The 14416-nt window shown below is 42.2% G+C and overlaps 2 protein-coding genes across 4 annotated transcripts; both read left to right on the top strand.

Annotated features, from left to right (window-relative positions):
* Positions 1-31: 31 nt before the first annotated feature.
* LOC133841470 (inositol-pentakisphosphate 2-kinase) lies at positions 32-9993 on the top strand. 3 transcript variants are annotated; one of them, XM_062273987.1, is made up of 11 exons: positions 40-153; positions 211-779; positions 1240-1392; positions 2126-2226; positions 3844-3873; positions 4424-4798; positions 4917-4975; positions 5774-5920; positions 7264-7912; positions 9460-9689; positions 9759-9993. In XM_062273987.1, the coding sequence occupies exons 2-11, from the start codon at positions 494-496 to the stop codon at positions 9907-9909; spliced, it is 2181 nt and encodes a 726-aa protein (XP_062129971.1). In that variant the 5' UTR covers positions 40-153; positions 211-493; the 3' UTR covers positions 9910-9993. The 3 variants fall into 3 exon arrangements, 1 of the variants encoding a protein (XP_062129971.1); XR_009894315.1 differs by lacking the exon at positions 7264-7912 and having other exon boundaries at positions 32-153; positions 9759-9897; XR_009894316.1 differs by lacking the exons at positions 5774-5920; positions 7264-7912 and having other exon boundaries at positions 32-153; positions 9759-9897.
* A 118-nt stretch (positions 9994-10111) lies between these two features.
* Positions 10112-13973, top strand: LOC133841472 (calcium and integrin-binding family member 2). Its single transcript, XM_062273989.1, has 5 exons — positions 10112-10797; positions 10913-10947; positions 11227-11369; positions 11447-11569; positions 13289-13973. Exons 1-5 carry the CDS (start codon positions 10747-10749, stop codon positions 13504-13506), a joined length of 570 nt encoding a protein of 189 aa, XP_062129973.1. The 5' UTR covers positions 10112-10746; the 3' UTR covers positions 13507-13973.
* The last annotated feature ends 443 nt before the right edge of the window (positions 13974-14416 follow it).

Below are 14416 nucleotides of genomic sequence, written 5' to 3'. Positions count from 1 at the left end.
TTGATCGGTTATCGACCAACCGCCACAACAGCTGGTAGCTGCAGCAGCTGACCGTTTTAGTCACTCTAGTCACCCTGTGGCCGGCAACAAGCTGTGATCATTTCATAAACAAAATAATTAAATTTGCAGCCTTAACAGTTGTTGTTCCGTTGTGTAAATATTAAGCTGAGCAATATAAATAGTTATTATTTCATCAAAACTATTTTGCAGCCAGCGCAATTTGTTTGGCTTATGCGCAAAAGGGATTATCTTATCGCTTGTCTCAAAACACCCAAAGGACAACAATAACAGCAGCCGCAGGAACAGCAGCAACAGCAGCAACACGAACTCGCCACAAAACCGCAATCGGCAAAATCATCAACAGTGGCGCGCCATTGGGCAAGCAGACAGTGCCAAGCTTTTGCGGATGCAGTCTCGCTCTCGTCCATGTCCAATGTTCGTGTCAGTTGGAATTTGACAACGCCAACGAACCGCAAACACCCGCGCAAAAGTCATGACAGCAATCGAGGCAACAACAACAAGAACAACAACAGCAGCAGCTGCAGCTAAGACTCTCAACTCGCTGCTGCAGCTGCCGGCGCAGATGGAGCTGAGCCAAATAGAGTTGATCTATCGGGCGGAGGGTAATGCAAATTTGGTGCTGGCGTTGCCGCAATTTAAAAAAGTTTTACGTTTGCCAAAAATGATATCCAACCGTCAGCAGAGCCACAACGTCGACTCCCAGGACAGTTGCCAGTCGAGGCCGGAAAAACAGCCCAACGTTTCCGACCCAACTAAAGGTTAGCACCATACACATATACATATACTATATATACAATATAAGAGCTGCTATGTTATTGTTGTTAGTTTCTCTTCTTTTTTTTTTGGACAGGAAATGGTTGCGTGCAACTTCAAACACCACAGCAACTACAGTTCCCAATCCCTATCCCAGCCACATCTTCATTGCCTGGCAAAAAGTAGAAGCGAAAGCAAGAGCTGAGCTCCTCTGGCGTTGGCCAATTTGTGTATTGTGCCATGCTTATTGCCCGCTTGGCTGGCTTTTACTCTTACTTTGTGCTAGCTCCTCTTCCATCTACGTACATATGTATGTGTGAGATGAGTATGTGAATGTGTTTGTGGCTGTGGCTGTGGCAAGAGTCTGTAACTGTTTTTGTGGCTGGGTGTGCATCTTTTTGGCCATTGCATCAAATGTGTTTATTTCATTTATCTTATTTCTTTTGCGTTTTCCCTCTTTTCTAGCTGGCGTCTTGACAATGCCGGATTTTATGGCTTATATCGAGATAATGCGCCGTCTATTAGGAAATGAGTTTGTCTGCGAACCGGATATTGTTGCCATACCCAAGCAAAGCGATAGATTCTGGATAAACGAGCACATACGCGCCCACAGGCCGGGTGAGTTCATCTTCGTCTTCATCTTCATCGGGATTGTCGGGAGTGACTTTATGCCATGACTTTGCCATTGTTGCAAGCATTTTTGTGGTCTACACTTTGTATTTCTTTTTTTTTTGCTGATCAGCTGCTGCAACATTGCCTTGGCCTTTACCACGCCAACGTTTTGGCCATTGGCCACATTCCAAAAGCCTTTTAACCGCCACAGCAATCAATCATAAAAGAGCATTTTAGCCGCTCTTTTATTCTCTATCTCTTTCTATTTATATCGTAGTTTCACTTTGCTCCAGTTTCCAGTTTCTAAATTGTACATCAAAATGTGCTGCATGTGCATATGGGACTGATTAGTGGCAGTGTTGCAAGCGTGGCACCAGAGCCACAACCAGGACCAGAGCCAGAACCAGAGCCGTAGCCAATAGTCGCAGCAATATATCAAAATTCGGTTTATGTTGCCTGCAAAGTTGTGGCAAGTTGTGGCGCGGGCTGCGACATCGGACGTCTGCCTCGATAGAGCGAGCGTTTGACTAGCAACAGGCTGCAGGCTGCTGTTCGACGCTCGCTGTTGGCTGCTGGCTCGTGGCTGCTGGCTGCTGGCTGCACCTTGTCCTGGGCCCTGCCACAATTTATCATTGCCAGCCGCTAACCCAGAGGCATCTATATATCAATAAACGAACGAGGCTGCTCCTCGACTGCTCTGCTGCACTTTACATTCATGTTTGGTTCTTTCCACTTGCAGTTGCGCGCCTGGATAAGGAATTTGTGGGGCCATTCGGTCTGATGTTGCCAGATGTGACCCAATTGCCTGCCACATTCGATGTTTTACTTGCCAATTTGCAGGTGAGTTGCCTGCCTGCCTCCTCCTTTCTTCCTTCCGCCCACCCACCGTATTTGGGACGCGACTCAAATATATTGTATATTTTGTACAAGAACAATATTGGCATTTTTTCGGCCATATGCAATGGCCCTTCGATTCAGCGGTTTATATCCGCCCCCGTCCAACAAAACAACAACAAAAACAGCAACAACTACAAAATATGTTTGTTTCTATGTGAATGTGGATGTAGCCAAAGCTCTAAACCAGAAGCCAAGCCCTGGCCATGGGACGACACGGAGCACGGACATGGACATGGACATGGACGTGAACGTGGAAGCTAAGGCAACATAAATCAACGGTTCTTTGTTTTGAATTAAAGTGGGCAACAGTGTAAACACATTGTTGTTGCTATTGCTATTGCGATTTGTTATTGTTGTTGCTATTGCTGCTGCCATTGTTCCTTTTGTTGTGGTTGTTATTGCCATTGTTGTTGCTGTGGCTAGCAGCCACTGGAAGTGGAAGCTACAAACCTTGCCTGAACCCGATGGCCGTTTCGGTTTGTGCGGTTATAAAAGACGCCGAAATTGCTTTGAAAGTGCCGCCAAAGCCACTAGTTCAACATATCCTGTAATATCCACTGAACGACATAAAAACGGGTAGTTTAACGCATATGGTCTTAAAATTGACAAGATGGAAGAAGTATTTAGTATGTGATTATGAACAGTGACGTGCATTTGTTGATACTTCTTAGTGCTTTTCACGTGTATGAGTTTTGTGTACAAATTTGTTTGTTCTGACTATAGCGAGTATTAAGAATTTATTATAAGAATGAGAAAAGCTTATGTTCTTAAAAAACATCTACACAAAACAATCAAAAAATTCAATTTACTAATCAATATGTCTATTTATGTATGTATATTATTTCTAATTTGCTTTTTTCTCAGAATAATTCCATATTTTTCTCAATAAATTCTAGTTATTACCTAAAGAGTGTGCTTCGGTTTTATATTTTACTATTGTTTGATTAGTTCCTCATATTTCAAATTTCATGTTTGATTTCTATAAAATTTGAATGCTAACATATGCACAATGTAGTTAATAATTACCTTTATGACTTCTATATTAATTACCCCACAAAATGTTACATAAATTTACAATCACAGCGTGCCATGAATTTAATTAGTTTGTTTATTTAAAATGCAGTAAATTAGTCGATGTTTTGTTTGTGAAGAACTGAGTAGCGCCATCTAGCGTGCACTGTCTGTTCCTCTAGCACACAACTAGCACACGGTAGATGGCGCTGTCTTGACTCTGGCACACACAGGATATCTTTGTAGTCGGGAAAGAGAGGCGCTTCGCATTGATGCTGTGCGGACTCTTCGAATTCAGCCTCGTCGCGATGGTTATATATTCAATTTATGGCTTTGGTGCCAAAGCATTGACCGAAATAAAATTGCAAGTGGAGGGAAAAAAGAATAGTTACGGCGCCATAACTAACGCCATATTGTGTGCTGGACAGGATATGACTATGAGTCGGCCAACTAGAAGCGCGACAGGAGTGGGGCGGAGGGTTATGAGAGGGGAAACAGGCAAAGTGCCGCTTTTAATTGTGCCTTTAAATGTTAATTTTCAATTTCAAGTTGGGAGAAAAAGGCGAATGCGATGAAAACGTGTGAGTAAGCAATTGTGTGAAGTGTGTGTGTGTGTGTGAAGTATGAGTATGAGTATGAGTATGTGTGTGTGTGAATGTCCAGTTCCATAACTCATCATACAATCAGCGCGGCAAACAACAACTTTTGTTTTATGTCACAGCAACAGCAACAACTACAACGAGAACAAGCTGGACAATGGCAGGCAGTTACAGTTCATGTTCGTGCTCTGGCTGCGATAACCTGGTCCAGGTCCTGGACCTCGTGCTGCTCCTTGTCCAGGACCCCAAATGCTTGTCGCTTTTTTATGTGTATTTTGTGTGTGTGTGTGTGTGTGTATGTTTTTCGTATATTTTTTGCTGTGCCGCAACAACTTCACTTTGCTTGTTGTTGGCACTTTCAAGTCAAAATGGCGTCAACGCTGACGCTGCCCCCTCACGTGCCCCACATGCCACACCTTCCACATGCGCTTAACGTGCAGCAAGCAACAATGAAATAGAGAGAGAGAGAGAGTAAAGAGAAAAGAAAAACAAACGAAACGAGAGAATAAGCCAAACGAAATAATTTGTAGGCAAAGGACATGAACACGGACATGAATGCCGACATCTGCAACGAGTCCAACGAGATCAGCACCCGCGCAGCCAGCTCGAGTTCCAGCAAACGGAATGCGGATGATGGAGGGGCAGGTGGAGGGACGAAGGGGATCAGCCGTCTGGGCGATACATATGCCATCGAAATAAAACCGAAACAGGGCTGGCTGCAGTTGGCAAGTGATGTCAGCGATTTATTTGATTTAATGCCAGCGGGCGCAAAGACAATGGACACGACCTCCGACGTTGCGACGAGCTGCAATCGGACCAACTTGCTGGCAACGGGTGGAGAACGGTTAACAGAGTTAACCCCAGACAAGTGCAGGTGTCGCTATTGCAGCATGCAGCACCTAAAGGTGAGTGGCGAGTGTCCGTCTTCGTCTCATCCTCTTATTGCCACATTGTTGTTATTTGATTTACAAACATTTTGACTCACACTATGGCTTCCTCTTCCTCTTCCTCTTCCTCTTGCAGCTGCAGACTGGCAAAATCAAACGATTGGGAGAATATTGTCCAATGGAGCTATTTTCTGGGTGAGTTTTAAGTTTTCAATCTGTTTGCTGCTGTTCAGGTGCTGCTTCTGCTGCTGCTGCTGCTACTGTTTGGACACGCCTTTAAGTCATAAATTTCAATCTGCTCCATTTGCGTGTCCTGTCGTGCTTCATAATTCCAACACTTTCTGTTCGGCCTGCCACTGGTCCAACTCCAACGCGAACTCCAACTCCGAACAGCTGTGGCTTGTGTCTACCTGCTAGCACTTGGATGGCATTTCTGCCGTGTGCCATATTTCCGGGCCAAGCCTTTTAAAACACGACTGCGGCCAGAGAACAGGACAGGCGAGGACATCATTCTGCTTCAGCTTTTGGTTCTCGTTGGGTTCCCGCGGCTCATTCGTTTATTTGTGGCCCGCTGTTTCAAGTCATGCGTGCATCCGTGCACGAAATTCAATTTGCTTGTGCTTTCATTCCGGTTTACCGCCTGCTTCGGCTGCTTCCACTTTCATTTCTTTTCCGACACCCTGCAACGTTCTTGTCTAGGCGCGCACTAGCGCCATCTAGCGTACGCTGCAGTGTTCTCTCCACAGGGTATTTCTTCGCCATGCCGTCTCATTCACGGCTTTTTCAATGTTCTGGCCAAAAATTGTGGACCGCTTTTTTGTAGCGACAGCCTCCATTTGTAGCATACAGATATATCGCGCATATACATTTATGTTTTAATAGTGTTATTTTTTTACACACACATACATACATATACTCGTATTTATTGATATTCTTTTTTCACTGCTTTTCTTTGTTCCTCTCGTGTATGTGTGTGTGTGTTTTTTTTTTTAGTACACCCGGTCGCATGGTCAATGCCTTGAATGCACTTTTCGCCTGCCCGCAAAATAATTTACGTGTATTTCAGCGCGGCAATTTAATTTATGGCGATCACGCGAATTCGATTTCCTGTGATGAGTTGCACACTCGCGTTTTTCCTGGGTAAGTGCAAATTAATCCCCCCCTTCTGTTGTTGCTTTGTCCCCGCTGCGCTCTCTTTCGAAATGAATTTAAACGCATAGCTGATCAGTTGAAAGGAAATTCTTTAGCAAATGTGTTATGCGATTAACCACATGATGAGACTAATAGTACATTTCCTTTAACTTTTCTGGATTTTAAATTTATGAGAGAGAACTTTACATTCATAAATATGGAACTGCTTTGAGTTTGAAAATTGTATATCTATATAAACGGTTTTTTTTATTAATAATTTCATTTTTAAGTCATGTTAAACTAAGAAATTCTCCTTTTTAAATTATTAAAGTGGGGTCTAGATTTAAAGTTGTTAATCTTCTGTATACATACTTTAATCTTCATACATACTTTGTTGACTAAATTTTTTGCATTTCAAACTAAATTTAATACTCTCAATAAATAACTTTATTTTCGCACATTGCAAAGTCTCAAATATAAAATTATTGCACCTGAAAGTGAATGCAAAAGTCTTGCAAATGCTTTTTATTATTTGCCAAAAGAAATAAAATTTTAAATTGAATAAATCCTTAGACTTAGACTTTGTCATTTAAATATGAGAAATTGTTTGGGTAGCAAAAATTAATTCAGTTAGTTTGTAAATATTATATGAATACGTTCAGCTTATCTCTCGTATTCAATAATAAACGACTCTTGGGTTCAGGTGTGCTCAGAAAACTTATTGAAAGCTAACAAAATAAGTATATGCGACATAAATTTGGAACGCAACCATAACAATTGCAGGAGAATCCATAAAGGAATAGTCAGAGAAATAGAATAAGAAGAGATTCGATGGGTGAGAGAAAGAGCAAAAGCAAGCGAAAAAGAGAGAGAGAGAGAGAGATAGAGAGAGAAATCGGGAAACCAATTGTTCAACACGCAAATATTCAATAAATAATGCAAGCAACAGCCAAACACAAATTCTCGAATGCCAAACCGCTAACATTGCCATTTTCTTTTTCTTTTTGCGTTTTCTTTTATGTTTTGTTCACTCATTTCAACACCTTTGCACAACACAACGTTGACAACAACAACAACAACATTGGCGTAACTGGCACACAAAATTGGAATGTGCATTGAAAATGCTAACAAAACGAAATTTTGGACAAAAACTTTCTCTGCATCCTCACACACCGCCAATTGCCATTGCCATCGCCTCGACATCGACATCGCCATCGACATCGACATCGCAATGGCAATCCCAATGCCATACCCATTGACCATTTCCCCATTTTACCATTTGCCATTTCCCATTTGGGCTCCCCCAATGCCAACGCCAACGCCATGGCCATAAAATCACTGAAATTCTCCAGTGAAATTATGGCGCTTATAAAACATTTGCTGGTCGCCTGCCTGCTCAGGGAATACGGCAACAACACGAATGAGATGGATCAACAACAACAACAACAACAGCAACCAGAAGAAGGAGGCGCTGCAGTTGGGTGTGGCATGAAGACAAAAGCAACAGAAACTACTACAGAAAGTGGCGCGGCTAATGTTGATGCTGCTGTTGCCACTGCGTGGCACGAACACGAGACGGAGACGCGGGGACAACAACAGCTGGCAGGAATAGTTGAGTTTGTCAAAGCTGTTGCTACTGGTCAGCCACAGCAAGAGCCACAGCAGCAGCAGCAGCAACGGCGATGCTCGACAAGAGCAGCTGCTGAAAAAGCGACCCAAAGGTACACAAAGCGTAGCCGAACAGCAACAACATCGACAGCAGCAACGTGCTGTGAAAGCACAACCAGGTTGTCAACGAATGTGGCAATGGCAGCAACTCGAACGGAAACGGAAACACTGCCAACTGCGACATCGCCACCAACGACGACAACTATGATGATGATGGCGACTCCGACTCCGAATCCGAATAAAACTCGAGCACAGATCAACAAAGCGGAAATATTTCACTTACCAAAAAATTGTGTGCTGCAAAAAATTTTGCATTTACAATTGCTGGTAAAGGTAAGTAAAGAACTTGCTCTTCCTCTTGCTCTTGCTCTTGCTTTTGCTGGCTTGGCTGGCTATCAACCATTCTCCCAGTCTTCGAGTCTCCCAAAGTCTCCTTTTTGGCTCTGTGTCGTCATCTCCCTTTTGTTGTTTATTTTTATCGAGGCCAAGCAAAGGCGAGGGGAAACTCTCCCAAAACTCTCACTGTTATCCTTTTTCCCTTTTTTTCTTTTCGCTCTTTTGGTTTGTTTCTTTTTTTTTGCATTTGATGGCCATCAGTTGATTCTGTTTTCCATTTTCCATTTTAATACACTTTGCTCTGCGAGTACTACAATATTGTTGTGACAACTGTCGCGCTTTGAAACAGCTGTCGAAATATCGTTGATATAGTTGCTATTTGTAGTTACTGCAGAATAGAGTTAGAAGTTGCTATTTTACTAAATTGATTAATGCCAAAAGTTGAAAATTTAATTGTTACAGTTTCATTTGTAGAGAATATGCACTGCGAAAGTTGTGTTTAGAAAATAACATCTTCCTACTTTTATTTATGCCACAGCTTCAATTCAATGCAAATAGCACAAATAAAATAAATCTCTTAAGATTCTCTAGAAAGAAATGAATTTCAGAATATTCATATATTATACATGTGCTAAATGTTTTTCTTTAACAATTACTCATCGAAATTTTAACTTCAATATCTTGTAGACTTAGACATAATCTTCAGATTTATATTTTTACAGATCGTTTGATCAAGCTTAGTTAATAATGAAAATAGTTCATGTACGACAAGAATATCATAATCAAATAATGCTATAAATAAATATTAAAACTCGGCATTAGTTTATATAATTCATATGACGGAAATATTATATTTATTATTATTATTATTTTATGGCCATGACAACCCTTTTATCGGGTCTCTGAAGCGCAATGTGCCTCCACGCGTCTCTGTCCTGAGCGCGCCTTCGCCAGTTGGTAACACCAAGTGTGGACAGGGTTTCCATCACCTGGTCTTGCCAACGCGTTCGGGGTCGTCCTCTCCTTCGTGTCCCAACAATTTTATTTTTCTCTATGAGAGTTTAATTTAAACAAAATTGATGTAGGTACGTTAGCAAATGATTTACAAAAGCTTGTTCAAGACATAAGCTAGAGTATTTAACTTTCGTCTTGCTCTAGTTGTATATTCTTTCTTGAGATTTCTTTATTTTTTGATGCCACACAAAGGCAACTACATTGAGCTACCTGGTTGATGTTTCAACAATGCTTCAAGTGAGTGCCTCGTTCTAAAAGCTAAAAAGGAATGAAATTGAAAGGGCAGCTAAACGGCAAACGAAGAGTGTCCCCGCCAGCTAGCCAGATAGCTGACTTTGCTATTGGTCAAAAGTGCTGGTGGGATGCGGTGTTGTGGTGCAGTGGGGATTTGCACTGGACGCGCTCACTTGGATGGCAGCCAAGTGGCCGGGCACTTTTCTGTGTGTGCCATAAGATTGGACTGCTGTCTGTCTGACTGTCTGTTTGTCTGTCGCTAAAGTTTAGCAAACCGTTTTTCTTGGCAATTTCAGAGGCATTTTCATTACATGTGGCAAACGGGGCAGGCTCAACATGCCACGCCCAGCTATGCGGCATTGCGAGCGCTGCTTAGTCGCTGTCAGCAGGAGCCGGCTTTGGCTTTGGCTTTAGATAATGTGGATCAGCTGGCGGCAGAGGAGGCTTACATGTTGGGCGCCACAGCGCTTGACTGCTCCATAATGTTGACATTTCAGGAAATTCGCTGCCATCCCAAGCACAACAGGTAAGCACACACACAAACACACACATGTTCGCTAGCTAATCAGTGTTTTATTTTTTTGTTTGTTTGCAGCTTATTGCAGCCTTGGCTCGTCACGCTGCAGGGACGTCAATTTCTCACCAAGCTGAGTGTACTGGATCTCGATCCCAAACCGGATAGTCACTTTCACAAGTTCGTAAAGCAGATGCGGGAAATTGAAAAGTGCTGCCGAGCATTAAATTAATTAATAAACTCGATGGGAAAAAACTGCAAAACTAGAGCAGCAGCAGCAGCAACAATAAATACAACAACAACAACAAACTGTGTTACACTTTTTTTTTTTTTTGTTCAAGTTGTTGTGTGTAGTCTGGGTTTTTACTCTTTGGCTTGTTTGTGTGCAAAGTGCGTGTTGGTTGCTGTGTTGCTATGTTGGTTTTTTAGCTGATTCGCCGCACCTCTAAAAGCGTTTTTGCCGCTCGCCTTTTTGGTGTCGAACAGCGGCAAACAGACCGCGCACACACACACACACAGACACACGCCCAACAGGCGTGGGTGAATCAAACGAAAGCAAGGCAAAAATGAACAGCACGAGAAAAAAAAGAGGAAAGCGAATGAGAACGAGAACTAGAGGCAAACTGACACACCGTGAACACTCCTTAATTAATTTCCATGCGAATGTGGCCAGGACAAGCTGGAGCCACACGCTGCCGTTGCCGCTGCCGCTGCCGCAAAGGCGCCGCAGGATATGTCAGTCGCACTAAGCTCAAAACTGAACCTGGGCAGGTCTGTGCTGGCCTGGCACAGTTCTGGGCCACGGCCATGCTGTGAGCTCTCTCAACTGTGAGCGCTGGGCTGCCTAGCCAAAGTCAGACGACGCTGTGTGTTTTGTTTTGCCAGTCGCTCAGCGCTTTGCCAGTCGGAAGGCAGCAGTTGTTGGACGAGTTTGCTTTTGGCGTGGAGCGTGGAGCGTGTTGCGTTGTGTACGCCTGGAGCCTGCTAGCTGGGAAACGGAATCGAAGCTGAAACTGAATGTCGAGTTGAAGCTAAACCTACTGCATAAACAAACACAATTGGATAAGCAATGGGCAACAAAGTTGTGACATTCACCGAACAGCAATTGGATGACTATCAGGTGCGTTCTCTTTCGCTCGCTCTTAAGTTGGCTAAACTTTTCACTTTTTAAACAAATCAATTTCATGTGCTCGCTGCTCTTTAAATACAATACAACAAAAAAACAACACAAAAAGGATTGCACGTTCTTTACACGCAAAGAGATACTGCGGTAAGCATATGCCACGCCACGGGGCGTATACGTCATATTTTTGCTGCTACGTTATTTAATATAATAAGCAAAAGCAAAACTATTTTCTTTTCATATGAGGGAAAACGTTGTGTTGTGTTGAGCTGAGTTGAGTTGAATTGGCGCCTTTGTTTGCCGCATCCTTTTGTTTAGGCACTCAGCAAAGCACACACACACCCATATATATATATATATATATATTATGCAGACAAAGCCTTTCATCAAGTGCTGTGTGTTCTCTCTCTCTCTGCTTGTTCGCAGCGTGCATAAACGCTTTCGTGAGCTGCGTCCGGATTTGGTGCCACGCCAAATGACCGAGGGTCAAACCTCGAGTGTCAAGGTTCCACGCGAATGCATTGAGAAGATGCCCGAGTTGCGTGAGAATCCATTTCGACGACGTATCTGTAAGTACAACAACAACTGAGATTCATAAGCAAAACGTTTCTTATATTATTTGGCAACGCCTCCTGCTGCTGACCAGGCGAGGCATTCTCACGCGATGGGCAGGGCAATTTATCCTTTGAGGACTTCTTGGATGCCCTCTCCGTGTTTAGCGAGCAAGCGCCCCGAGATATTAAAGTCTTTTACGCATTCAAAATTTATGGTAAGTTCTGGCAATGATTTTACCTAATACCCTGCAGCTCAAAATAAATGAGCGAGGCAGAAGTAGATTACAATAGAAATAGAAATACATGTCTATTTGTATATCAGAATTCCTAATTTTAGTTTCTTTGTTTTCATTTCATTTATTAAATAGTTCTAATTTAACTTGCACTTTAGTTAACTCAGAAGTTAAGCTGAGGGAACTCCACACTGGCGCCATCTAGCGGTCGTAGGGTATCTTAGAATCGCGTCGTTTCAACTGCAGCACTTTTACTTGTTGTTTGCTTCGCTTGCTTGTTGTTGCGTTGCACGTTTTTGGCCAGAATTTTCCCGGTTTTGTTTATGCATTTGCATTGTTGTTGCTGCCCCGTTTTGTCGTTGTTGTGCCTTTTGTGTCTTTGGCATTTACATGGAACGCAATGCCATTTGCCATTTGCCGCGAATTGTGAGTCGTGGCTCAGTAATTTGTGGCCCAGGTCCAAGCCCAAGCCCAAGGCAGGCAGTCAGCACAGGACAACTGGTTGTTGTTGTTGGTATTGTTGTTGGTGGCACAGTTTTGGTGCCACACAGTTTGCTGCCACAGTTCAAGGACAGTCATAAATTCTAATAAGCATTTTAATTGAAATTTAAATTAGAATCTGCAAAAATGTCGCGCTCTCTTGTCTCTCTCTCTCTATCTCTCCTTCTTCGCCTGGGTCTGTGCACACAAATTGATTTGAGTACATTTGGGATTTACGACTCTGCGAGCAAATAAATAAATATACTTCGTGTGCTTGCATAGCAATTAAATGAATATTCATAGTGCGACTCTATTCAGTTGTGCTTGATACAGTTAGCAAATCAAATTGAGTCCCTAACCAAGTTCAAATTGCATTAAGGAAGAACGACACATTCAATTGAATTGTTTAAGCTATTGCTTTGGCTTTTGTTTAATAAAACAATTGAGCGCTTAGTGCAAAGTTTATTGTCGCTCACCTCAACGATTTGATGTGATGAAATCTGTCGGTTGAAAGTGCATTTAATAGCCGATTATCGTTTCTTTTGTTGAAACTATTTAGTTATTACGACAATTGATTGATGACAATGATTTATTAATGCCGCATTTACTTAGAATTCAACAGACTTAAGGTTTGTTATGGTATTTAAGTAATAAGTCTAGGAATTTATTGTCCATTCTACGATTAACTGTTGTATTAACTATTCACTCAGATATCAGTATTTAAATTGCTGCAATTGTTTGTTTCAACATTAAATTTTCTGTTTGTAATATTACTTTTGAAGCTTGGCATTTCTGCAGTTAAGTCCTGCTACGTTTTACGTTTTTCAATTCTACGATAATATTTTGAGATGTGAACATAACGCTGGCACTTTGTCTCAATGTGCTTTATTAGATTGTCACAAATTGAAGCATGCAACGCAGACAACGAGCACATGCGATTATGCACACAAGACACACACACACACACACACAAACACACATAGTAAACACACACAGAACTAGAGTTATATATAAGAATATAGCCCGTAACTTAGTTTTGCACACATCAGTTGACTCTTATGCATGAACATGTCAACTTTGATAATGCGACACACACACACACACTTCTTCGCACAACTGCATTTGCATAGGTGTGTGTGTCTGTGTGTGTCTCTCTCTCTCTCTCTTTCTCTGTACATGTGTTGTGACTAGTACTTATGCATGTCTGTCATGACTTTGCAGATTTCGATCAAGACGGCTTCATTGGGCACGCTGACCTCATGTCCTGCCTGACGACAATGACCAAAAACGAGCTGAGCCCGGAGGAGCACCAGCAGATTGCTGACAAGGTAATCGAGGAAGCCGACGTCGATGGCGATGGCAAGCTATCAATTCTGGAGTTCGAGCATGTTATTCTCCGTGCCCCCGACTTTCTCTCCACATTCCACATACGAATCTAAACGAGGGAGAAAGAGCAGCAAAAAAGTTCTTCTTCATCTTCGTTTGCTGCATATTTAAGTACTTTGTGTGTAGTTTTATTATTGAATTGCTGTTACTGCTGCCACAGCTACACAGCCATACAGCTACTTGTGCAACCTGCAACTGTGTGGCTGCTGCCACATCACATAAAAATGCCATCAGTGTGATTAAGTCTGACCAATTGTCCTGACAATGTGCATGTCAAATGTCACCATAGCAAACGAGCAGCAGCAAAACGTTATAAAATTTATAAGCTTCATGTACTCATGTATTCATCTGAGTAGCTATGTGTGTGTGTGTGTGTATGTCACAACCTATGCCCAACAAAAATGTTAAATATGATCGACAATAGGCTGAAAGTTTGTGCAAATACCCTGCAATCAGTGGTCAGCTTAAAGCTGGCTCCAAAATAATACCCCTTAATCAACAGCAGTTATATTGTTGAGTTTATGTATTGTGTAGTAATGTTTACTATAAAACTGCTTAATAAATATATTTTCTATATAGCAAGTATATAAAATACCCTGTTTATTTTACTATTCATTACTTAACATTTAGGTGGCAATCAGCTATTCTTTAATCTGTCACTATTTCTAAATGAAGTCTTTCGCTTTAAGCCTGCATATAAAACTAGCTGTCTTACTTTAATCACATGGACATACCTTAACTATCTTCACTGACATACACGTGGTATGCATATATGGCAGCTGCAGTCACAGCAGCCGTAAACATTCAGCGGACACTGTTTGTTGCAGTCTCTGCTGCTGACCCCAATCATGGCAAGCAGTCAATGCCATTGCAATGGATATTTGGCCAGTTGCCCCCAAACACACATAGCAGCGTACATGTGTGAGCATGTTTGTGCATGTTCGTGCATGTTTTTTGTTTGTG

This window comes from Drosophila sulfurigaster, chromosome 3 (genome assembly GCF_023558435.1).
Source record: "Drosophila sulfurigaster albostrigata strain 15112-1811.04 chromosome 3, ASM2355843v2, whole genome shotgun sequence".
Lineage (NCBI taxonomy): Eukaryota > Metazoa > Arthropoda > Insecta > Diptera > Drosophilidae > Drosophila > Drosophila sulfurigaster.
The sequence above is the reverse complement of the archived record's forward strand: the minus strand, read 5'-3'. Positions and strand labels throughout refer to the sequence as shown.